The sequence below is a fragment of the Pimephales promelas genome, chromosome 3, assembly GCF_988280905.1.
Source record: "Pimephales promelas chromosome 3, fPimPro1.hap1.1, whole genome shotgun sequence".
In the NCBI taxonomy this organism is placed as follows: domain Eukaryota; kingdom Metazoa; phylum Chordata; class Actinopteri; order Cypriniformes; family Leuciscidae; genus Pimephales; species Pimephales promelas.
Window position 1 is genome coordinate 14,532,052 of NC_142771.1, and position 26,673 is coordinate 14,558,724.

Here is a 26,673-nt window from a genome sequence, read left to right on the forward strand (position 1 = left end):
ATAACTAATAAGACGCTCAGGTGATGGCAGTCACAGCTCTGTCAAAATAAAAGTAAAAGGCTGGTTCCACTTTATTTCGAGTCCACTTTAGACATTCTACTAACTATAAGTAACTTTGCAACTACATGTCAACCAACCGTTTGGTTTTGGGTTAGTAGAATAAGTTGACTTGTAGTTGCTAAGTTACTTGTAGTCGGTAGAATGTCTGTTGGGGGACCGTCAAAATAAAGTGTTAGCAGATATTAAGCACACAGTCTGCTAATGGCACTTTTCCATTACCAGTACCAGCTCGACTCAACTCGGCTCGACTCGGCTCGCTTTTCGCTCCGTTTTCCATTGCAGACAGTACCCGGTCGTCATAGTGATGCCTTTCGTTCCTTGTTGCCCTATCAAGCTCTCTATGGCAACCAAACAAAGGAAAGTCTGCACCTCCTCGTTTGACCACAACGTATTCTTCCGAGTTGCTATAATAATAGTAGTAAGTTTAGTAGCTATCTCTGGCCAAACTATTTAAAAATGGCAGGGTTATTCTGGAGACTCCATCTAGCGCGTGAAAATAATGATGACGCAGTGAATGGTCACGATTCTCTCTGACCAAGTTACACTTCCAGAATATCTTTCCGATCGACAAATGCCTTGATTGCAGTTTTCTGTTTGTCTATTAAAATTAATGCGCTGTCGATTAATTTTAAAAACAGACGCGACAGCGGAATCTATACATCTCAAAAGGGAAACCAGTTGGCGCTCTTTGATAACGTAATAATGATTACGTCCCTGCAGATCATCTGTCCATCATCGTATAAAGCCCGCCCTGGCAATCTGATTGGCCCGATCATTTTTTGCCTGATCATAATTACTCCTCAATGGATCGAGTCCAGACCGAACTTCCCGACCAAAAAATGTTGTGAAAAACTATCTCTGGCTAAACTATTTAAAAATGGCAGGGTTATTCTGGAGACTCCATCTGGCGCGTGCAAATAATGATGACGCAGTGAATGGTCACGATTCTCTCTGACCAATCAGCAGTCGGCATTGTTTTCACGTCACATTTTAGTACCGTCTCAGCTTGCCTTAGCTCGCTCAGAACCTCACCGGAGGTGATGCTAAAAAAAGTACTCGAAAGCAGGTACAGGTACAACTTTTACACAGTGGAAAACCGAGTCGAGTCGGTACTGTGTAGTGGAAAAGCGCCATAATAGTCTAATGACAGTTAGTTAACATGTAGTTGCAAAGTTACTTATAGTTAGTAGAATGTCTAAAGTGGACTATCAAAGTAAAGTGTTACCAAGTGTCCGATTAAGAAAGGCCAAATATCGGCGATATATCGGTCGGCCGTTAGTGTCTGGCATTGCTTACTTGGTGATCTTGATGCTTGCAGCGGCTAATGGGTCCTGATGGCATGTCTCTGGTGAACGGGACGACAGGGGTCCATGGAGACGACTACTGGAACGAGGGAGGGGTCTCTCAGGGAAGACCGCCCTCCCCACCGAATCAGTCTCAACCACAGAGTCAGCCCCAGAGACAGGTCAGCGACGTCTATTCCAACACTCTGCCCGTGCGCAGGCCTCAGCCCGCTAAAAACAAGACCACTGTGGGTAAGAGAAACCAACCCTTCCACACAACCTTTTGGGCAAATAAAGTCCTTTTGATTTTGAGAAAAGCTACATAAAAGAAATGATGGAAGGAATTTTCATTAATAGTTGGTTCACTCTGTAGGAGAGACACGAACTCTGCCTAGGTCAAGTTCTATGGCGGCTGGACTGGAGAAGAACGGACGTGCTCGCGTGCAGGCCATTTTCTCCCACGCCGCTGGTGACAACAGCACCCTGCTCAGCTTCACTGAAGGCGACATCATCACCCTGCTGGTGCCAGAGGCTCGGGACGGCTGGCACTATGGGGAGAATGAGAAAAACAAGATGTAAGCGCTCAATGATATATACTGTACATTAGCAACAGAGCTGAATGGAAACAGGAGAAGTCTTCGCATCCCGTGAAGCACTGCAGATGACATGGGACCATCCTTAGGGTTTCTGGGTCCCTTGTACTGTTCATGTCAGATTGCTCTCCTGAAAAAATGTGTTCTCTAGAGTTTCAAAAGAGATCTCAACAATATCTCCAAGTGCCCAGAAGTGACTGCAAAGTGTCATTAGACATGATTCTCTACCTTCTCTTACTCCGTGTTTATTTGCATGCATTTAAATATATTGCTGTAAACCATGACTTAAAGGAGTAGTTCACTTTTAACAAAAACTTTTGCTGATAATTTACTCACCCCCATGTCATCCAAGATGTCCATTTCTTTCTTTTTTCAGTCGAAAAGAAATTAAGGTTTTTGATGAAAACATTCCAGGGGAACTTTACTGGGAACCAGACGGTTCAAGGTCCAAATGAGAGTTTCAGTGCAGCTTCAAAGGGCTTTAAGCGATACCAGACAATGAATAAGGGTCTTATCTAGCGAAATGATCGCTCATTTCATATAAAAAAATAAATAACAAACATTAAGTTTTATAAGCTCGAATGCTCGCCTTGCTCTGTTCTGTGATGCGCGTCCTGTTCGAACTCGTTCATCAAAATGAAAGAATCTTTTTTCGAGTCAGTTCGTTCATTTCGTTCGTTGAATGAACCAAATGACTCGAAAAAAGATTTGTTCATTTTGATGAACAAGTTCGAACAGAAGAGTCACGAATGCGCATCACAGAACAGAGCAAGGTGAGCATTTGAGCTTATAAAACTTAATCTTTGTTATTTATTTTTGAAACGAGCGATATTTTTGAAAGTTTCGCTTGATAAGACCCTTATTCATCGTCTGGTGTCGTTTAAAGCCGTTTGAACAGTTTACAGTCTTACAGTTTACAGTGAAACTGTCTTTTGGACCTTGAACCGTTTGGTTCCCACTGAAGTGCATTATATGGAGAAAAATCTTGGAATGTTTTCATCAATACCATAATATCTTTCCGACTGAAGAAAGAAAGACATCTTGGATGACATGGGGGTGAGTAAATTATCAGCAACATTTTTTTTTTAAAACTTGAACTACTCCTTTAAGAGATAAAATGCAAATAGTTAGAATTACATTTGATTACTAGAGTCTTTTTCTCAGGAGAATAATCTACAATAAATAAGTCTCTTTTTTGTTTAGGGGAATCTTTTTATAAGTAAGTTGAGATGTTAAAGATATCCCACTAATGCGTTTTCTTTACATTTTCGTTTGATCCGCTTTCATGGACGTAAAGTTTCTAAAGAAAAGCTCTTTTCTCTCAGGCGTGGCTGGTTTCCTTTTTCCTACACTCGAGTGCTGCCTGAGAGTGACGGCGAGAAGTTAAAAGTCAAGTAAGTTTCTCTCTTTACATTTGGTATTGACGTAGTCGCAGTCGTCTGGGATGTATTTTGACCATACTGAAGGATGAAAAGGCTCGTATATACTACTAATAATCTTACTGTGTGTCACTTTGACTGAGCGGTGGGATGCAGGTTTGGGCTTTTCTTTTTCTTCTCTGGCGATTTGAAACGGATATTGTTATCTTGCGCTTTGATTAAATCGCCTGATTTAATCAACGATATCTGATTATTAATCAAATGATTTCACTGGAATGTGGTTGGAATCTTGCTCATTTAAGTCGCTTTAAAACCTTTTCTTCCTGTTTCTTCACTTATAATCATTAATACAATTATTTACTGAGGAGTTTATTAAGAAAAAGGGAACATTGAATTACTGAAACTATTTTTACATTTTAAATGACAGAAATAACTAAATTATTTATGAAAACTCGCACCTCAGAAGTTTGTTGTCGGTTATATATATATATATATATATATATATATATATATATATATATATATATATATATATATATATATATTAGGGCTGTGCAAAAGTCATTTGCGATTAATCGCATCCAAAATAAAAGTCTGTGTTTACATAATATATTTGTGTGTGCTGTATATAATTATTTTGTATATATAAATACCTATTCATGCACGTATATATTTAAGAATTATTTGCGCTTAAATTCTGTATATATTTATAAATACATAATCTATATTATATAAATATAAATATTTTATATATGAATAACACATTTTCTTAAATATATACATGCATGTGTGTGTATTTATATATACAAGATAATTATATACAGCACACACAAATATATTATGTAAACACAGACTTTTATTTTGGATGCGATTAATCGCAATTAATTTTTGCACAGCCCTAATATATATATATATATATATATATATATTACATTTTTATAGTTTCTGAAAGAAGTGTCTTCTGCTCTGCATGTATTTTTTTTATCTTAAATCAGTAAAAACTGTAATATTGTGAAATAGTATTACAATTTAAAAGTACTGTTTCTATTTGTGTATATTATCACATTTATTTTATTCATGTGAAGACATTACTCAAGTCTTCAGTGTCACATGAATCATAATCACAACTGCAATCATAACTGCTTAAAAACATTACATTAATAATTTTGAAAATGTTTGTTTTGTGGAAACCTTGATAAATGTATTTAGTATTGTTTTTAATTTATTTAACAGCTTTTGTAGGATATTTTTTATATTATAAACAACTCGGTTCAATGCATCCTTGCTAATAATGAATACATTCTTATTAATTTATTTATATATATATTTATTTTTTTATTTTTTTATTTTTTTTACAAATCCCCAACCTTTGAGCATTGGTGTGTGTAACGGATAAGGTACTGGAGAGGCATTTGAATAAAGGTGTAAAGGCAATCCCGTGAAAAACTGCCCAGATACGAAACACAAACACATGTTTATCGCATGTGTAAAGATGACTGATTGACTGACCTTCATCCTGTAGTCTTCACCATGGGAAGAGCAGCAGCACAGGAAACCTGCTGGAGCGAGAGGACATGTCTTTGCCCATGCCTGACTATGGTCTGACTGCCCGACTGTTGGCACAGAGCCTAACACAGACTCGACCACGTCCCTACAGCATGGCAGGCTTTGCACAGGTACACACACACACACAGATACCTATTAGCATTAGACAGGAATCTCTCTGAAGTCTCCTTTCTTTGTAACGCTCTTTAAACTCTGCTCAAAGTTTAATCTTTGTCAGCTCTTTAATCTGTTCTGTAAAGCTTACTAATGGTGTGGGTCTCTCTTAACGTGCATGATTTTCATATTAAAAGGATAGTTCATCACAAAATTAAATTCCTGTCATAATTTACTCATGCTCTTGTTGTTTCAAACACACAAGACTTTCTCTCTTCTGCGGAACACAAAAGCTGTTTTGAAAGGCTTGACTTTTCTGTACACCGAAAGCATTTTGATTAGGGGAAAAAACATGTGACGGAAGTAAATCATATGATTTGTGCACATGAGTACAAATCTGTCACATCTCATTCACGTTTCTGCATGTTCAGATTTAAAACATCACATCTGGTTCGACAAGTTTGACTGAATTCTTCAACATAGAGACACGTTTTGCCAGCGAGCTATCTAGGTTTTTCCTAAAACGTACCTGTACATACAATTCACTGCAGTTTACAGCTGAAATGACCGCTAATTGCTGTAAAACACCAACAACTTGTATTTATTGTCCCACAAATTTTGATTACAGGGGCAGATTATCACTTAATAACACTTATTTTGAGGCCGTTCCTTGCACAGCACAATGACATGACCTTAAAACACTTTTGACCCAGTGCATAAACTGTAAACTAAACTACATGTTGATGTTTGCGTCACAAAACCAGCCTCATATGTTTGGCTTTTTGGATGTACAGTAGTAAACATGCTCTGTAACTCAGCATTGCGTTATGGATGAGAAGCGCAAGTCCTTTAAAACACATTTCATGACCAAAGAACACTACTTATCTGTCGGTTAGGTTTAGTGTAGGATACAAATGCGAACAAATGCGACAAAACAAATGCGACTGAATATTTCACTTTGAAAGTTGAATAAAGGTGCAAGACGCGACATAATATAATTTTGTTAATGTCGCGACGGGTACGTTTCTCCAATAAGCTTGGTTTGGATTGGTTAAATTACATTGGAGACCAACAGCAAAGCAGAAGGTCTTGAGTGAATAACAAAACACAAAATTATTGTATGTCTTCAGACAACTTTTATGGTGCTCTTTGTCTGTTTTTGAGCTTAAAAGTCCCTGGTCACAAACTGCTTTCATTGCAGGAAGTACAATTGAAACATTGCGAGTAAATGATGACAGGATTAGTATGTTTGTGTGAACCGTCCCTTTAATACCCTGTGTTGATGCACGCTTGGATATTTTCCTCCGAAGCCGCACTGAAATGTTGTTTTTACGAATTCCAGCCAGCGCTAGAGGATTATGACAGTCAGTTTGCCCCAAGGTAAGATCGGCTCTTAATGGACAGAAATGACAGAGTCTTATGAATTGATCCCAAAATGCCAAAACTGTACTGCTAATTATACCTCTGTTAGTGAATAGTAGTTAATATCTGTAATTTTTCCCTTTCTTAGCTCTTGCTTGCTTATGCTAAATGTGCAATGTAGTGCTGATATTTGTTGGGAGACCAACCCTGTATTATCTGAGAATTGTAAATGGTTGACAAGAGAAGGTTGTGTGTCTGTCTGTTTTCGTGAGTGGAGTGAACGAGCTGTTGGATTGTGAAATGCATCGTTGTTGACCCCATTGTAACCTCACTGTGTGTGTGATCCATTAAGGTCAGGATCAGAGATGCTCGCAGTCTGTGTCCCCTAAAGTTATGGTTTCTAGGAGCCTCTATTGACTGCAGATAATGGTTTCATAACATCCCGCAGTTAATAAAAGCAAACCAAAACTGTACAATAATGCACTTACAGTAGAAACAAGTTAATTCAGAAGGGTTTAAAAGTAGAAATGTGAAGCTTGTATTTTCAAGCAGTATGGTTTCAAGTAGAGTTGTCAAAAGTATAGAATTTGATACCAAGTCACTACTGATATAAAAAAATGTGACGATACCAGCATTTCTCTCTAGCATTTTGAGCGCCGTTGAACGGAGTCTTAAAGGGTTAGTTCACCCAAAAATGAAAATGAAGTCATTAATTACTCACCCCCATGCTGTACCAACCCCGTAAGACCTTCGTTCGTCTTCGGAACACAAATAAAGATATTTTTATTAAATTTGAGAGCTGTATAACTACCACATTGGCTGCCTAAGGGACTGCCTCTTGACGGCCCAGAAAGTCAATGAAGAAAATGTTTAAATATCCCAAGTGACTACCGTGGCTCAACTATATGTTTATCAAGCGACGAGAATACTTTTTGTGCGAAAAAACAAACAAAAATAACGAGTTTATTCGACTATTCCTTTTCTTCCTTGTAGGCCAGAAACGAGACTTACTTAGATTTCCACGACGCATGCGCGAGAACTGAACTGAAGTAGTGTAAGGAGATCGCAATTCTCGCGCATGCGTCCTGGAAATCTAAGGAAGTCTCGTTTCTGGCCTACAAGGAAGAAAAGGAATAGTCGAATAAACTCGTTATTTTTGTTTGTTTTTTCGCACAAAAAGTATTCTCGTCGCTTGATAAACATAGTTGAGCCACGGTAGTCACTTGGGATATTTAAACATTTTCTTCATTGACTTTCTGGGCCGTCAAGAGGCAGTCCCTTAGGCAGCCAATGTGGTAGTTATACAGCGCTCAAATTTAATCAAAAATATCTTCATTTGTGTTCCGAAGACAAACGAAGGTCTTACGGGGTTGGTACAGCATGGGGGTGAGTAATTAATGACTTAATTTTCATTTTTGGGTGAACTAACCCTTTAAACACCTCTGATTGGACATTGTGTTGACGCACTCGGCTCAACATATGTCTCTGATTGGCTACAATGATCAACGCTTCAAAAACGTTATCGTTGACACTCTTCATTGAGTGCTCACACAGATACACACGTTAGTGTTTGAAAGCAGCGTCTATCAGTGGATGTTTTATTAGGGATATTAGACGCACGCTTTTAAACGTGTATCTGTGTAAGCGCTCGGTGACAAGCATCAAAAATGCCATTGTAGCCAATCACAGACATACTTGTTGTGTGCTTCAACACAATGGCCAATCACAGGGAAGCATGTTGAGCGCATCAACATAATGGCCAATCACAGGCATGCATGTTGAGTGCATCAACATAATGGCATAAAGTTTCAAGTGAATAAACTGGGTATACATTATCAATATTTTGCTGTTAGCATATTTGTCCCTTTCAGGTAGCAGTAAAATGTAAGATGGGGCCTGGTCATTAAAAAAACAAACAAGACAATCTTAAACTGGATCCTGAAATAAACAGGGAGCCAATAAAGAGAAACTGGGATTGGTGTATTATGGTCATATGTTTTTGGCCGCGGTCAACAGTCTTAAGCCGCGTTTCCACCGCATGAACTTTCCCCAGGAACTAGGAACATTGGGGTGGTCCTTGGTGTGTTTACACCACAGGAACCAGGGACTATAAATGAAGTTCGGGTCAGTCCCTGCAGTACTTTTTCAGAGTTCGGGAACTTTCGGGGTGGGACTTGTGTGCTGAACATGCTGATTGGTTCTTACCAGTCTTGTTTTTTCTACCCGATGGCACGCGTTCGTCCCATCCATCTCATGGTCAATGTCTGCAGATAACAAACGTCTACTTTTATATCTAGCATTACGAGCTTTCGGAATACGCTTTGGGTGCTCGTCTCTTTTCTGCCGTTTTGTTAATTACCTCGTTAGTAAACCAATCACACACAAATGCGGTACAGCTTGAATCTCCTCCATACTTAAAACTCAAAACAAACGCGCAGACTGGGAGGAACAGTCGCACGCAGTTCAACATCACTACATAATCTTCCCGCCCCGGGTCTGGGGCAAAACAAGTTCCTGGGACAAATAGTTCCTGGTAATTGCGGTGGAAACGCAACTTTACAGCAGAATTCTGGACCATCTGAAGTTGACTGAGGAAGATCGAAATAAAGGGTTACAATAGCCTAATATAAGAGTTTTGTAGCCTTCCTTTGAAAATGTTTCCCATGCCCTGCCTCATAAATGTAAAATGTAAGTGCATTACTGTAAACACGATTTGACTACCAAGTCAAAAGATTGTTGTAAATTGTATTTAAGCCGAATCATTTTTTATTCAGAAAGATGTTTTTGAGATGAAACTCGACCTGACCTTTTACCAACTTAATCTCTTTGTCAAATGTCCCATGGCACATTTCATATCTGAAGTTGGCTGTTTAGTTTGATGTTAGACATGTTAAGGTTGAGGAATAAGCCCCCTACAGACTTCACTCCCACCCATTTGTGGCTGTCTTGTCTTTTCTTCATTTCTCTCTGAATGTGTCCGACCTGGCAAGCTTCCTTCTCTCTTTGTTCCACAGTTCCGATGGCAAATTGATTTCGACAGTGTGAACACAGACAGACTATCAGACACAGATCCGGATAGCACAGGGGCCACGCCCCTACTTCCCTTAGCCCCTCCCCCTCTTAAGCTCTGCCTCCACACACTCCTCCTCCAATGGAAGGGGCCAGTCTCATCCCTCCTTTCTGTCCTCTCTTCCTCCCTGCGTCTTGCCGGGGCGATAGTGGTGGTCGGGTGTGGTGGGTCGGGGGGGAACTCTGAGAAGAACGACCGGAACGCAGTCCAACTGCTCGTCTCGCTGCTTTACGGACTCTGATTCGCCTGTAGTGACGCCGCTATGACATCGCTGTGGACTCCAAAGAGACTGCTTACCACTTCCCGTCTTTCATGCATGTGCACAAGTTTTGCTATGTGGTTGTTTTCTAAAATGACATCCTCATGTAAAAAGTGCCAAAAGCCAATTTAGTCTTTTGGAGCAGCTCTCCTCATTGCGAAGCTCTTGCTGAGTGTTTTTTTTTTTCTAAGCAGATGTGATGGGAGCCTCATGCATAATGAGGAATGTTTTTTCTTTTTGTTTCTTCTTCTTTGTGGTTTAGTTGTGCAGAGTGTACTCTCTCTGTGTGTGTTTTTGAAGAGCATTTGCGTTTTGTGAATCCCTCATGTATTACCTGGTGCTCCTCTGGTCCAGAGGCTGTGTCGCTTTGTGCCGTAACTTACAGCAGCTTAGATTTTCCTCTGATTCCCTGACGAAATTGGAATGAAGGAAAATCGAAAATTTCTCTCATTAAACAAGTGCCAAATGAGAATGGACCTACGAAACTAAGAGTCAAGGTCGCTTGAGCTTCAAAATACTCGGCTGGGACTGTGCCGATCGCCCCGGACCGGCACCCATCCGCTCACCCGACATGCATGAAAGAAAAGTGCTCTGAGCAGAAACATTTACCCCCCAAAAAATACCCCATTATCCTGCCTCAGACACCTTAAAGGGGTGGTTCGGAATTTTGGACAACGGGCCTCATTTCCAAGTGAGCCTTAGGCCGTGTGTCCACCAAAGCTTTTTTTGCCAGCTGAAAACGCCAGACGATCCGCTGAAGACGCCGTGCTTTGGGCGCTTGAGAGCGTTTTGGCAGCACATGTTTTTTTTTTTTTTTTTTTCCATTGAGACGTTTCGTTGCTATGATACTGAGTATGCGCAGCACAGTTAACTTGTAACTTCAGTTTCATACTAAAAAAAATTTTTCATCCATTTTGTTCGGTTAGCTCTGCTGGTTGATGTCCTTGTACAGAAAGAATGTTGTGACAGTTGGTCGGTGTGGTATTAGTCCCGCCCCTCCTCCACTGTGATTGGACGGCTGGGTAAGAAGTGATAGTGATGAGCACTGCGTTTTATCCAAAGTTGAACATTTTTCAACTCCCGGCGACCAGTAAAAACGCTTCAGCACAGCGCCTCGTTACGCTCATGGAGTATAAAAAAACGTGACGCAATTGAAAACATACGCCAGACGCGTGGAAAAACGCTTTGGTGGACACACGGCCTTAGTGTTATTTATAAGTGGAGACAGTTTAAAAAAAATTTCATCCAGTCGTCCCAGTTGCATAGTTCGCCGGTGCTATGCTAGCACGAGTCAACAGTAACTTTTAGCATGCCTCTAAAAACAGTTTTTCCCACTCAAATCTATTATAACGGCAGACTATCGATGTAAGTGTCTGTTGAGAGAATAATGTTAGAAATCAAACTACCCTTTTCATCTCAATGATTGCATTACATTTACAGGAACTAGTTTCTCAGCAGCGGCGGAACTATGCTTCGCTCCGGTTAGCAGTAACGTTACTGCGTCAAAAAGTAAACGCAGAACAGAAGCGTACGACAGTTGGGACGTCTAGCTAGCTTAGTAATAATTGTTGAGGTAAATGAAGGCAACATGGTGATTCGGTGTGCATTTCGCAATTGCAAGAACAAACCTAAACAAATTTCCTTTTGAAGATCCAGAAAGGATTCAACTTTAGATTATTTCTGCTTGGACAAGGAGTCAAAGGACGCGACTCCAAAAAAAATTAAGGATTTGCAGTGACCATTTTAGACCAGACGACTTTAAAGAACCATTCAATCGAAATGGTTACAGGTTTATGACAAGGCATGCAGTCCAGCCGTCTTTCCAGATGCACCAACAGCTACGATGTACAGGTAACATATTTTGTTAGGCTACTCTAGGTAGCTAATGAAGCTAGCCCTGATAGATCATTTATGAAAGGGCACTCTCACGTCTTCTCGCAACGCATCATAAATTATACTGTTTCTGTAGTGATGAGTGTCAGCAGCAGGTAAATACACTTGCGTGATTGTCGTGTGGACCGGCTCTCTCGGTTGCCTAGGTAACTTCATATCACTCCGCCGCTGCTGTAGACTGTGCTAATAAATATAGGGAAAACTATTGCAATGCAATGAAAGGGTAGTTTGATTTCTAACATTAATTCTCTCAACAAACTCTTACATCGATAGTCTGGCGTTATAATTGTTTTGCTTTTGGTGTACTGTGGAATGGGTAAAACTGTTTTTAATGGCATGCTAAAAGTTAGCGTTGACTCGCGCTAGCATAGCACCGGAGAACTGTGCAACTGGGACGACTGTGTGAAAATTTTTGAAAACTGTCTCCACTGATAAATAACACTAAGGCTCACTTGGAAATGAGGCCCGATGTCCAAAATTCCGAACCACCCCTTTAAAGTATGGGATCAGAATGGTATTAGAATGAATATTTCAGCCAATCAAATGAGAGTTCAGGACATTGCGTCAAGTGAAAGGACTGAACATTTTCTGAATCCCAATTGGGTTACACATTTATGTATCATATTTTGTTGAATATATTCATTTGAGCCTATTCTGAGCCCATATTGAAGTGCCAACAGCCCATGTCTTTAAAGCATTCCCATTGTAGTATGTTTCCGTGCAGTTTTAGGATGCTGACTGACAGATCCTCTGGAGCTGTGGTGTAGTCCTCGCTGTGTTGATGTTCTTTTATTTTCTTTGTTTTTTTTCTTGGAAAATATACAAACTAGGTAAAAATGCACAAGAAATCAGTGTAACAATCACAATATGCATGCTGAGGAGGAAAATCGTGAACATTGACCTTGAATGTATGGTGACTTTTTACGAAAAGAATAAATAAATAAATATATATATTAATAAAACATTTGTTCGAATGAGCTTTGGATGATTTTTAATTTGTCATCTTGAATTTGCAATTTTCTGCATTGGACGTAGAAAAGAACTTCATTGTGATATTTATTGATCGTTTTATGGTGTTATTTATTCATATATTATTTGGAAAAAAATACATACATATAAAAAAGGGATCTAAAAAATCAATTTCGGGACATTAATGGCTAATCTTGCACCCTGAATTTAGTATTCAATTTCTTGGCTTTGCACCCACATCCCACAAATCAAAATCCAGACGAGGTTACGTTGCCGTCCTTTGAGGCCGACTGTGATCCAACATTTCACGAACCTGAAGAGCACACAGTTCTAACCTAGCGTAACGTTTGTTTGTGCATCATGATGTTGTGTCTGTATGAATATGTGACCTGTCCGTGTATTTCTGTGGCTGTGCTTGCCTGCTCGCCTTTTTTCTTCTACCTTATCGTCTAAGATCTGATCTATTTGAGATGCGTGTCAGTTTTCTAAGCATGAAGAACCGAAGGGATTTGATATTTGAAATGTGCTCTTCAAGAGTTCTTTGTTTTGTTTTTCCATACACATCTCTTTACTAATCAGACCTCCTATGCAAACTGCTTTCATTTTGCACTATATTTTGAACCCATGTCATTTCTAGAGGTGCGTTATGTACTCATCTTCGAACATGAGATTGTGACGTCATCCATGACCAGTCTAAACGCTCAGTAACCTACAGAACGGCCATCGTACGCAACACTAACAGTCATGTGAATGCGGTGGAAATGTAGCCATGCATAGCCTCGGTCTGAGCTGAGATCTCAGGTACAAACCCCTGGACTCTCTTTACCTTCCAGTTTTGGTCCTGAATTGTCCCGGTTCTGAGTGTTGCAGGACCTCCGTAAGTCACCTGCCTCCATCGCTGCTAAGCCAAACCAATCATGCCCTTTCTTGTATCCTTTTGTCATTTGGTTTGTTTTCCGACTCCCATTCGCTGTTCGGCTTAAACGGGGCAGTAGGGCTTCACAACTGTTTCGTCTCATGCCGCCACCTGCCTCTCTGGTTGGTCCTTGGCTTTTTTTTAATTGTGTGTGTGTGTACGTGTGAGCTGTAGTTCGTACCAGCCAGAGAGGTCATAGGTTGCCAGGAAATGGTGTTGGCGCTGGAGGTAACCCTGAATCTAACTCTTGCATGCCTCTATCAGAAGTAACTGTGTCTTGTCCCATTTGCATGCCTGCTCCAAACACCCTTCAGATGCCTGTTCATAAGTACATGTCAAATGAATCACCGTATGCCTTTGAGCAGTCCTTTTTCTTCTGTTTCCCAAAGTGCAGTAGACTTTAAGATGTTTTGATGTCGTAGAGTTCAGTGGGTCACTAGCACGGGCCGTGTTTCGCGGCGTACTGACCGTGTTTGTTCTCCACCCCCTCTCTGTCTAGTGACCGTTCCCTGGAGGTCTACTTCAGGCCAAGCATCATGGACGACCGATCCGCTCCTCTCTACTACTAGAGGGGCCGCGCTGCGGCCTGTGCGCTATACCGCCCTCTTCTGTTCTGTCTGTGTCATTGCAACTGCATGCGGAGCACATGCATTTACCCACAGGGCACGGAGGAGAGAGCTTGTTGCGTCCTGAAAGGATTAGAGTAATCTCTGTAGCTCCAGTACATTATTAATTATCGGTATTTGTAACCACCAATTCACGTATTTCAAAAGCTTTTGAAAAGGGTTCTGTTCATGTTAACAAACTGAATGTGCTTCTTTTTTTTTCTTTTTTTCGATGCCTGACTGTTTAAAAATGAGATCTTTTACTTGAATGAATGTGTAAAAGTGAGCAATTGGTAGATAAATGCAGTTCTATAGGGAAGCCTTTCTTTTTCTGTCAGTTCTAAACGTTTTTGTGGCACATGCCTCTAACACTCATTTCAGAAAGCTGATGAAGCCTCTTCTTGATATTAATATTAAACAGACCACCATGCTTTGCTAATGTTTTAGTGATGCCTCTGTGAATTCTCTGTCTATGCAGAGATCTGTACAGTGTATTAGATGCAATATATAGTGCAATTTCTCAACGCAAACACAGGAACTGTGCCTTTTCCTGGGGTTTTGTGCCTAATGCGGTTCTGAATATGCGTTAACTCCACTGGTGTAAGTAAAAGGGATTTGCGTTTATGTGATATTTTGTTGTTTTGTACTATTTTTTTTTTCTTTGTTTCTTAGCAATTTCAATGACTGTTATAGATTTAAGGGGGTTTATTTGTCTTAACCTGTTGCTTTTGCTTTTTTCACATACTGAGCAATACTGCTTATTAAATATCAAAAAATAGACTTGCTGCATAACAGTGAAGATATTAAATTGCAGGCTCTGTAAATATATCTTTTGGTTCGTTTCTGATGAGTGAGGGTCTTAAAAGAACTAGACCAGTCACAAAAGCCATTGTGTATATACAACCTTTGGTTTGTTACAGGAAAAATATGAAATAGGTAGATTAGATACTGATATGATTGCATGTTTTATAATAGGGCGTCTACTCTGGATTGTTTGAGGAAGGTGGGAATGTTGAGATTCTTCGATGGAGAGGTTGTGTCTGATCGGCTTTAAAAACCCATTTTATAATGTTTTGTTTTTGTTTTGGCTTTTCTGTTTATTCCTATTTATGGAGAACTGCTAATGAATGTGCACATTCTTGTCTTTTCTGAAATAAAAAAAGCAAATGTAAACTGATCTCTACCATACTTTCTGATTTTCATGACGGAGATCTAGAATTTCTTTTCTTTGGCCGAAGCTCAATCTTCTCGTGTGGTTGAAGCATAATCATTTTCATCTTACATGAACAATTTATTTATTCAATGAAAGTGGTCTCAGACTTTTGGAGCCCACTGTATTTGCATTGAGCTTGCGCATATGTATGAAGAATCTTTAATAACTCACAGGCACAAGGAGAAACTATAGTTTGGTTTATTTTTAGAATAGTACAGTAGGCATGAGTTGTGAGGACATACAGTTTGACAGCAATGAGGCAGTAACAACAGACTTCTCCCCTCAACGCTACATTCAACACTCAGTTCGCTTTCATTTAACCTCTCTTTGGCAACCATAAACACCCAAATGAAGCACTGATGCTCTGGATGAGTAAAAGTACCTACTGCCGCTAGGTTCAGCACAGTATAAAACTCTTAAAAGGCAAACAGCGAGAAAGCGAGGGTACAGTGCAGTGATTGTGACTTACAGCATTGGCACAAATGTGTATGGGCTCCAGTGAATCAAGGCAGAGCATGACAGGTACAGCTGTATGTTACATTTAAACAGATATCATTACTTTTCCCGATGTGACACACCAGATCATATAGGGACAAAATATATTGAGAGAGCCTTGTTAGAAACACATGAGGTCCACATGCCGTCTGGACCATCTGAATTGTTTTGTAGTATAATTTTCAACATCTATCTGCTATTGGATTTAACAAAAAGAACACCTCTGAGATGAGGCTTCATCACAGACGGAGGATCAGATCTGCAGGAGCTGCCATTATTGTTTGTAACAGATTTGGTTCACAGACGAGATGGTCACTCTTCCTTTAACTTGGTTAAGTGACTTTGATAACCCACTGGTTTTTCGCTGAAAATCAGTTCATGTAGCTCTTGTCTTGAATTTGAAGCAAATGTTATTCATGCCCAAGACTGATTGCTGTGACAGACTTTCTAAAGTTCTGATCCTGTCAAGCACCAATAAACAAATCCCCATCAGGGTCGTTCCTCTTATGCCTTGTATTTTCGTTCATGTCATACTGGAGGAAATATTAAACTCAAAAATAGTTAAAGGGTTAGTTCACTCATGTCGTTCCCAACCCGTAAGACACTGTCAGAGACTGACATAGAAGAGATGTTTGTTTTTATTGCACACAAAAAGTATACTTCATAACATTTAAAGTCGGCTTGTAATCAAATTTGACAAATCTTCAATTTCTATGTAATATTGTAGTGTTTATTGTAAATGATTTATCTGTGCACTTCATTATTTCAACAAAAAAAAAATCATATATCCTTTCTAATCTTTAATCAAATACATTACCCTTCCCTCCCCGATTGAAACAGCCTCTCTTCTATTTCGGTCACGTGGAATGGCGAAAGGGTGCGGCCAGATCCGATGAGAGTACGGAGAATCGCATTGAAATCTGCCACCATTTTGTTTGCAACGCCCAACCTCCAACGATCCAATCAATTCCCGAAGGACGAAATCAAGGTTTCACTCGGATGTACGTCACAACAAGGAAAAAATGACAATCTCAACTTCCGTTTCACACCGACTTTAAGGTTGAACCACTGTAGTCACATGGACTATTTTACCAATGTATTTACTACCTTTCTGGACCTTGAAAGTGGCAATTACATTGCAGTCTATGGAGGGACGGAAAGCTCTCGGATTTCATCAAAACTACCTTCATCTGCGTTCCGATGATGAACGAAGGTCTGACGGGTATGGAACGACACGAGGGTGAGTAATTAATGACAGTTTTTTTCGAGTTTCATTTTTGGGTGAACGAACCCTTTAAAATGGAAAAAGTAAAAAAAAAATGTCATTCACTCATTACATTAATCAGTAATTTTTCGTTTTAATTTTTCTCACAATTTAAGCTACAGTTTGAAAATGGTAAAAGCCCCATAAATGTAGCCTCTTTAATTCTTCTGAAGTTATACAATAGTTTTATGTGAAGAACTGAAATTTACATCGTCTGACAATTATTACCATAACTGTGAAATCTTGCACTCATTTAAGCATTCAAAAATTGCAGTCATGAGGCATTATGACAAGTTTGATACAAACGATGGGTCTTGTGATTGACTGTGATATGCCACAGATCTTTTTGAAAGATTAAAACTTGGGATTTGTTTTAAAGGGTTTTAATTGCCTGATATTTCTGCGAGTCTGAAAACCGATTATAAAAGCACACATATTTTTAAAACAGTTTTCAAATGGCTGGATAACAGGAATAACCCATATGCAAGCTGTCCTATATGCAAGCTACCTCTAGTTGAAGAAAATCACCTGATCACCCTCAATACTGTCATTCTTAGAGCGAACAAGTACTGTAATGTAAAATATTCTGGATATTGAAGTCTAGGTAACTAAAGATCTAACCAGAGATGAGCTAGCCTTTTAATAATTTAACTGCACTTTAATAAGACATAAATAAGCTTTTGATTTAGATGTACTTGATTATAAGAGAAGAGATGTATAAAAGATGTCTTGGTTCAAATAATTAAAGTGCAGGTAGTTTTTGTATGAAAGTTGTTCGGCATTAAAAAAAAAAAAGCAAAACAGCCGACAGTATGAAGACTTTTAAGCATGATGGTTAATACTTTTGTTCCTTACCCTTAACACCCCTGAGCTAAAGTGTAGTTAAAATATAGAAAATATCACTTTTGAGCAGCTTATGTTAGGGGGCTCAGTATATATCATTTTTCAGTGGTCTCATCCTGCACCCTATTTTATGTGGCTCATTGGGTCAACCTGAAACATGTAAAGCACTATGACAGATATTTCATACTCTAAATCACGTATTGACAATATGGGGCATGACAAGCAAACGAGAGCAGCCTTGTATCTGTATTGTTTCCTACAAGTTATGTGGAAAAAGAAGTTCAGCTTGATACTGATACTGAATTGTGCAAATAAGTTATAAGCTTCATACATCATGTTTTAATACATAGATAATAAATATGTTCTGTTATACAGATCTCTTTTCCTGTTCTTATAACAGTTATCCTCAACAGACTGTCGCTCAACCATCGTCTGTCTAGGAACACTTGGAAGGGGCTGGCTAATCCACTACGATATGAGGCACTGTGTCCAAACAGCATATCAGGTTGACAGGACCCTTTCACCCAGAACGTTTAAAACAACAAAAAGATACATGAGAACCCACAGTCTGATCAGACCAAATCAAACCATACCCCTTTACTCCTGGGCTCCGTTCTCACTGTTACCTGTATGACAAAAGAAGAGAGCTAGTTAAACCAGTGTCAACCATGAATAAAGCAGAAACTCAAAATTCAAAACTCAAATGTATCTAGCACAGCCCTAAAAGGAGTAGTTCACTTTAAAAAAATAAAAAAAAAACTTTTGCTGATAATTTACTCACCCCCCATGTCATCCAAGATGTCCATGTCTTTCTTTCTTCAGTCGAAAAGAAATTAAGGTTTTTGATGAAAACATTACAGGATTTTCTCCATATAATGCACTTCAGTGGGAACTAAACGGTTCAAGGTCCAAATTAGAGATTCAGTGCAGCTTCAAAGGGCTTTAAATGACACCAGACAATGAAAAAGGGTCTTATCTAGCGAAAAAAAATTGGTCATTTAAAAAATAAATAAAAAAGTTTAAGTTTTATATGCACAAATGCTCGACTTGCTCTCTTCTGTGATGAGCGTTCGTGACTTTCCTGTTCAAACTTGTTCATCAAAATGAACAAATCTTTTTTCGAGACATGACTCGAAGGGTCCTAGATAAGACCCTTATTCATCATCTGGTGTCATTTAAAGCCCTTTGAAGCTGCACTGAAACTCTCATTTGGACCTCGAACCATTTGGTTCCCACTGAAGTGCATTATATGGACAACATGACATCACGAGTCAAGTGGCGTGTTATCTCTACACATTTTGAGCTATCCGCGTGTATGTCTACGCCATTAACGTCCGAGTGATTCCGTGTGTCTGTACACGCCGTCAAATGTCCAGTCATAAATGCCATTAACCCCAGTGATGGTTAGGTTTAGGGACAGGGTTGAGGTAAGTCATATATTTACAGTAATAACGTTAAGTCAAAGGTGTTCATAAACATGCTGAAAATCGATTACGCCAAAAATGGAAATACGAATTGGCGTGTCATACACGCGCTACTTCATGAGATCAGTCTGAAATGGAGAAAATCCTGGAATGTTTTCATCAAAAACCTTCATTTATTTTCGACTGAAGAAAGAAAGACATGAACATCTTGGATGACATGGGGGTGAGAAAATTATCAGCAAAAGTATTTTTTTTAAGTGAACTACTCCTTTAAATGCCTAAATTATATCAATAATGTGTTTATGTGAAGAAGTGCAGAGCTAAACTAACCTCCCATGGAGTCCGTGTCAGAGTCAGACACTTGCGTAATGGAGAAACGGGAGACCCTAAATCGGGAAAACGGTGGTACTGGTTTTTCGTCTGGAGACTTGATGGGAGAGTTGGGGGGAGTAGTGATTTCTTCAGAGCCAGGTTCTGATGTTGAAGGGCTTGGCATCAATGGAAAATCATCTTGCCACTCGCATTCACCACCTTTTTAGGGTGAGAGGCTTGTGAAATTTGACTGAATGAGAGGTAATACCAATGCAAAAATCTAATCAATGTAGAAGAATTGTTATTGAACACCCACTTTCTTCTGGGAAATTCCTTCCTAGTGAATCCTCAGGGGCAGTGACCCTATCATGGGGTTGTGGTAGCTCCACCTCTGAAGCCTGGCCGTTAGGTTCTGCATCCACAGGAAAACTGTAGTCTCCAAGCTCACCCGTGGGGCTCTCCTGCACAATACACAGCAAGACACAAACTTCGAGTCAGATTAGCATTGCACAAATCAGTCTCTTTTTGATAACATGATACTTGATGCTCTACCTTAAAACTACAAGAGATAATTCAACAAACCTGGTCAAACAGAAACACAGTGACGTCATCAAAGAATGACACCGCTTTTTTCTTGCTCTCCAGTTCATCGCAGAAGGACTGCGTAAGTATGGAAGGCATTTTAAGGAGGCTGCGTAGATGCCGTGCGCTGCTGCGGTCGCTCACGATGACGGGCACCACAGGGAACTCGTCATCACTCTCATCACTCTGCTCCTGTATGTTGTAGCTACGAAGTTCATCAGATTCATCACTATCCTCAGAATCCTCCTCATCTGCCTCATCCCCATTTCCCAGTGGAGCTGGGACATCAAGGTCTTCTGGTAAGACTGGAAGAATATTCTCCAAGGAATCATCACGCTTTGGTGTGGAAAAAGCTTGACCACCACCTTCCACTGAATCCTCATCTTCCTTTTCCTCATTGTGTCCTTCCCTTGGAAGTTCTGTATTGTCCACTTTGTTACAGGCCTCTTGGTCTTCTGCTTTGATTATCTCCCCACTGAAATCTACTATGACACAGTCTGCACCTAGTGACTCTGCTGAGGAAAAATCTCTGTTAGATGGCTCCTCCACACCCGAGGCCTCCTGTGTCGTGGAGGAACCTTCCGACACTGTGGAAGAATAGCATTCAGAGTTTGGTTCCTCTCCAGAATGATCAGATTCCAGCCCAATACCATCATCTGGAGTTGACTCCTTGGTCAAGCATCCCCCCATCTCTGGAGGAAAGGGAGAAAGCATGGAAATCATTGGCACCAATGTAGGTGATGAACACAGATTTGGATTTGTCTTAAGACACAATTGTTTAGTATGAAGGGCTGAATTGTTGTCCTTTGGCACATAGATGTTACTTCCCCTCTCACTCTCCATGCAATGTCCTTCTTTCCCAACGGTCTTTTCTGCTTCGAGTCTAAAGACATCCTCCTCGTCTTGGCAATTGAAAAAGTTGCTTCCCCCTACACTGGGGCTCTTGTCATTCTCCGTGTCATAGTCAGAAAAATAAGCAGAGTCTCTGTACTGATTCCTCTCACCAAGGCTGATCAGTGGTGGATGACTGCTGGGTGGATGTAGGAGCATTACATCGACATCATCATCTAGGTCCATCTGGAGCACCATGTCACACTCATCTGATTCTACACTGGTGCTAAGGGCTGGATTCCCTTCAAGGTCTTTCAAGATAAACTCTGGGGATTCGTTGTTCTCTGTGTCATAGCCACTGTCTAGGGATTTCGGCTGAATGGGTGTGTGATAACTATCAGGACTGAAGGCCTCACATGGACTGCTGCTAGAGGCAAGATTTATTGTGTCCTCACAGTGTCTGGACCCAGTCTCCCTCTGTAACGCTCTGTGAGTCAATTCAATATTGCCCACCTCTGCGTAGTCCAAGGGGTAATCTGTAATAACTCCAGAGGGGATGTCAGTGCAGTCATTAATTTCCACCAGACTGATACTAGAGTTGTTGGGCACCATCCTGCTGTCTGTCAAAAGGTTACACTCTGAGACACTCTTAGACAGATCCATTTTTACAAACACTCCAGCAGAGCCATCTGTCCCAAGTTTAATTTTTTGTGCAGGGGATATCCTTGTCTCGAGTAACATTTTGTCTTTAGTCACTACAATATCCGTTGGAAGAGTTGATGGATTCATTCTGCTGTAACCTCCTACATGTAATTCTGATGTATTGTTTTTGATATGTTTATGAGCAATGTTCTTCTGCCGTGTATAAATATGCTGACTTTCTGTGACAGAATGACATTTGGAAGATGATTCAACATCCTGAGTACCTTCAGGGCATAAATGTAGGTACTCACCACCCTCTGAGTCAGTGTGAGGGTTGCTAGTGGTGGGTGTACTATCTGTGGCTTCCATATACGAGTGGACTTTGAGAGAATCTGCATAATTATATGTACAACTGTTGCTTGTTTCCAATTCTCTTGATTTAAAATTTCCAACATGAGAAGAGGGTGTTGGATGACGTAAATCAAGATATGCATCTCGAAAGCCCACAGCTTGCGTACGATCGCTTAAACTGTTGTTGTTTGCTGAGTGGTTGGAGTTCCAGTTAGTCAACATGTTCTGAGAAAACAGATCATCATCATCATCTTCTTCTGGATTGGCACTCCCCATGCCCAAAAGAAGGCCATCACCGGCATCAATATCAATACTCATGTAGTGGGGTCTAGGAACATTCTTTTGAACGGGGCCCATCATGTCATAATAGGCCTCATTGGCCGTACTTTCTGCGGTTCTCTGGTTAGATTCAAGGTATGGATCACAATATGCCAAGCTGGGACTACTAAGAGAGACTGAAATGCCAAGTGGGCTTTCCTGTACTGCCTCAAGTCTATGGCAGAGACTTCCCGACCCTCTCTGCTGATTAGAGTCTGAACCATACTCTCTTATCAAATGAACATCTGGCCCTGCTTGAGGTGACTGTTCACACTGTAAATTGTGCCTGTCATTAGAAGAAAAATGGGTTTCTGACTGGTCAGTCTCTACCGAGTTTGAAACTCTTCTTTGGAGTGGCTCCATGTTTAGGCTACTGTCTGAATCATAATCATTACTGATGGATTCTTTAGCTGCTGACCAGTAGGTGTTTGGCAGAGACTCAATTGGGCTCCTCCTGTCCATTGAAGACAAGCTGCTGTTGCTGGCTTCAACTCTTGGGCTGTAATCAAGATTGGTGTCTTCTAAGTTGATGTTGCACTCAACTGGTTCCTCAATGCGGATGTAGTACTCACTACTTACTGAGGGGCTGTGTGCACTCAGCACTGGAACCACCCCTGGATGGTCTGACTCATAGTAGGATGGAGAGACTCCGAGAGGGAGGCTCTCGCCCTTACAGCTACCTGTGGATTTGCTATGAGGGTAATAAACATCCTGGTAGTGGGGATTATTCTTTCCCAATGGTCCACTAGCTGAAGAGGAGCAGTAGGGCTGCTCAGCTTGTGCCTGCTCCCATTTATACTCAAAGTTGAGCCCATGGCTGGTCTCAGTTACTGTCAATATGTCGTCACCATTCTCAGACTGGAAGCTGTCTGCCATTGAGAAGTGTTCAAGTAGAGGAAATGAAGAGGAAGTGGAAGAAGCTACTTCAGGTACAGGTGTCCTGTGAGAGCTGTTAGAGCCCAGACTTGGCCTGAGAGAGTTCCAGCGCTGCTCAAAGTCCTCCTCAGCCTCAGTGGTACCCTTAGCACACAGATAACTTAGCAGTAGATGGACTTCCTCCACGACAGGTCTCTGCTCAGGCTGCAGCCAACAGAACTGCATTACCTCATACCTGCTCACACACGTGACAGAAAAGCAAGTATTTTAGACCCTTAAAGATGAACTGAACTGAAAAATTTCGACGTTGAAAACGTGTTGTTTATGACAATTAAAAGTAAATTACACTAAACATTTTTTTAAAATATATATTAATATAGCTTTTTTAAGCAACGCAAAATTGCGCTTGTTTGCGCTGGCAGTTCCGATGACGTCACTGGCATGGTAGGACCCGCGGAGCGCCATAGACAACAGCTGTAGGTCCTGTATACACAGACGAAAATGAGCACTTTTAACGGCATGGATTACGCATTTGAGCCCGTGAGGGACAGGCCGGTAGTGTCTGACTACCACCACATGGAGGACGATCAGTTTCAGGCTTCACTTGCAGTACAGGATCGTTTGGGGGAAAGTGACTGTGGGCGCGAGCGCTGTGGAGCATAGACACTGCACGGAGACGATCTGTTGCAGAGAGGTCAACATGGACATTTATTGATCGGCGAAAAATGCATCACCATGCACCGTTCATTTCGGATGCTGTTCGGTGAGAGAAACGTGTTGAAGGAGGCTATGCTGTCTCTAATGGATGTCCGAGCTGAGACGCGAGCGCCCCATAAGTAATATTTACGAATAGGTGACGGCTGGGCTAACTTGTTACACTTTTCTCAGATTGTTTAGATTAACAGCGTACTGGCAGTTCACTCTATGGGCGAGGGTGCATTTAGGAAGGAGAAAATCCCATCCTTTACAGTGAACTATACATCAGGGATCTTTTCCCCCTCACCCGAATATCAAGGATTCGAGTAACGTTAACGTGATGCATTGAACTTGTAACTTGTGTAAATAAAACATTTCATGCATTGTCAGACGTTTCATGTACTCATTGACGAAAGTACACATCTCTAAATAGTGTGTCGCTAAAAAATCTGTTTCCTCAGCCATGTCAGCTAGCCTCAGACTGTTTACAAGCTACGGCTGTTCTGCTGGTGCGGGTAGGCAACGGAGTGGCTTACCATGCCAGTGACGTAGTCGAACGTTGAAATCCAACATGGCGGCGCCCGTGTAACAAAAACAACACTTTTAATGTACCATTTTATCCCTTTTAACAAATTCTGCCATTTTAAAAATTGTACCAATGAGAATAAATAAAATACATCTGTTATATCACCTTTTCTCAAATTTCAGTTCAGTTCATCTTTAACTAATATCTGTCAGAAAAATAATGTATTGATTGTAAAAGATCAGAATTGGTTCTATACAAACTATATTATATTTTTTATTCAAAAACCCAAAACGCATATTTTCTTGGCACCTAGTGATTTATGAGTAGCACAGTTTGGATCCTCTATTATGTTGTTTATGTTACAGTATGGACAATAGCCACAAAACCATTAAGTGATTGGTCAGTTTAGCGTGATGGTAGCCTTGCAGTCTTAAAATATGGTCATTCATTGTTTAGTATCCCTTAGGGGGTGGAGTGGTATAGTTGTATGCATGACTGTTATTGATTAAATGGACAATGATTGGAGTGTGTGAGATTAAAATGAATGACTGTGTGCTTCCAGGACTGGATAAATATATGATTGACCACAGTGGATTTGAGCAGTATTGATTTGTTGGTCTTGCCAGAGAAAAATGGTAATGACTGGCGGAAGCGCCTGTGGTTGGAAAACATTCATTGCTTTAGATGTATTGAAAAGAAAAATGATTTTGTGGGCGTGTCTCTGGAGGGGAACATTGATTGGTTGAATGTGGTGATGGGGGTCAAGGGAGTCATGGTTGGCAGACGGAAGGGGATGGGCAGTTCATAACAAGGACTTGGGACTTGTGAGACGACTCACCAGCGTTCGCACAGAGGCACTTTCAGCAGGGGCTTTGGCAGTTTGAGCTGTTGTTCCTTTACAGCATATGTTAAAACCTGCCTATCAGAATAGTGCCTGTAAGGCTGGTTCCCCAGTTCAAACAACTCCCATATTGTCACACCAAGTGACCTGCAGGGTCAAAAAAGAGTCTGTTAGAGAGTAAGGAAATTATTTTAAAGTAAACACATATGTATACACACATATGTATACACACATCTGTTAGTATGTCTCAGGGCAGAGGTTTTCCACCTTTATTGGTACACTTCAGGAAATCACAGGCTGCAAATTATGTGAGGAATTTTACCTTCATGAGAGGCGCTGAGCTTGTGTGTAATACACTCCAGTATTATAATTAAAAGCATGCTTATGTAAGCGAAATATTACCACAAAATAAGTATGCAAATAAGTGGTAGTTCTGCATTCGCCATTTGTGGCATTCTGATTGTTATGCCGAGTTCACCTTTGCATCCAGGTTACATTTTAGTAAACATATCATGTAATCCCCAGTGACCTTAAGATTGAGAATCTCTGTCGTAGTGTTTTTCTCTGAATCATTTCTCACCAGACATTGCTATCCTTGGTTTGGTCCACAACTAAGAGATTGCCGTGGACTTCATCGATAAGTTCTGGGGCAATCCAGCGTAGAGGAACCCATATTTGATCTGCTGTTACATAATAGTCATCCTAACAAGGGAAAAGGATGCATTGATATTGAAAATGAGGAAATGCTGAGACAATGTCAAAATAATAGGATCAGCATAACTGCAATCGTTATAGCCTTCACAGACTCACCTTGTACTTACTGTGGCTGAGGCCATAGTCTCCAATTTTCACTGCCAGCTCTGAGGTCAACAGGCAGTTCCTAAGGGCCAGGTCACTGCGAACAGGACAGAGTGGAGCCATGTTTGCATCATTTATAGTTCTTGTCATTAGCAATCTTGCAGGGTCATCTCACATTTTCTTCATGGGTAACTTACAAATAATTGATGGTGTTTGTTGAGTGAGGGGTTTTCCCCCAGCAACAAAATCACTGATGCTGGAGTCTGTGACATGTACTCAGGCAGCACCAGGATATTGTTGCCAGGAGACACCAGAGCTGGACGTCCAGTGAGCGGCGGGGTGAAAAATAACTAAAATATTTAATATGCGGGGAAAAGGCCAAAGGCTAGTGGATTCTGACCTGTGAATGTAATTGTGTTTGTGAAGGTACAGAAGACCAGAAGCAATCTCGCAAGCCATCCGCTGAAGGATCAAAGGGTCAGGGGTCACTGAGTCTGTGGCCCGACAGCTTCGTAGGTATCCTTTAACATCACCCTGTATACAGCAAACATAATTCGAATGATCAACACATGAATGCTAATGTGTGTTATAATACATATCATACAGCTACAGT

At 40.6% G+C, this 26,673-nt stretch overlaps 2 protein-coding genes across 11 annotated transcripts in view; one reads left to right on the forward strand and one right to left on the reverse strand.

Moving 5' to 3' along the window:
- Window positions 1–15,225, forward strand: part of baiap2a (BAR/IMD domain containing adaptor protein 2a) — a 104,073-nt gene extending 88,848 nt beyond the window's left edge. The window contains exons 9-15 of one of the 7 annotated variants that reach the window (XR_016155077.1): window positions 1,379–1,595; window positions 1,717–1,918; window positions 3,262–3,330; window positions 4,838–4,991; window positions 6,317–6,354; window positions 9,351–13,404; window positions 13,943–15,225. Coding sequence is in view for 6 of the 7 variants with exons in the window: in XM_039687188.2 (XP_039543122.1) it covers window positions 1,379–1,595; window positions 1,717–1,918; window positions 3,262–3,330; window positions 4,838–4,991; window positions 6,317–6,354; window positions 13,943–14,012 (750 nt within the window). In the remaining variant the exon portion in view is untranslated. Of the gene's footprint in view, window positions 1–1,378; window positions 1,596–1,716; window positions 1,919–3,261; window positions 3,331–4,837; window positions 4,992–6,316; window positions 6,355–9,350 lie in introns of all 7 variants that reach the window. The other 6 variants (XM_039687192.2, XM_039687189.2, XM_039687191.2 and 3 more) reach the window with 6 other exon arrangements.
- A 220-nt stretch (window positions 15,226–15,445) lies between these two features.
- Window positions 15,446–26,673, reverse strand: part of lmtka (lemur tail kinase 1 a) — a 59,106-nt gene continuing 47,878 nt past the window's right edge. For all 4 annotated transcript variants that reach the window (XM_039687187.2, XM_039687186.2, XM_089128294.1 and 1 more), the window contains 8 exons: window positions 26,461–26,594; window positions 26,073–26,157; window positions 25,843–25,964; window positions 25,260–25,409; window positions 20,182–23,434; window positions 19,916–20,060; window positions 19,618–19,818; window positions 15,446–18,489 (listed from right to left, as the gene is read on the reverse strand). In XM_039687187.2, the coding sequence (XP_039543121.2) occupies window positions 18,461–18,489; window positions 19,618–19,818; window positions 19,916–20,060; window positions 20,182–23,434; window positions 25,260–25,409; window positions 25,843–25,964; window positions 26,073–26,157; window positions 26,461–26,594 (4,119 nt within the window). In that variant the 3' untranslated portion in view covers window positions 15,446–18,460. The remainder of the gene's footprint in view (window positions 18,490–19,617; window positions 19,819–19,915; window positions 20,061–20,181; window positions 23,435–25,259; window positions 25,410–25,842; window positions 25,965–26,072; window positions 26,158–26,460; window positions 26,595–26,673) is intronic.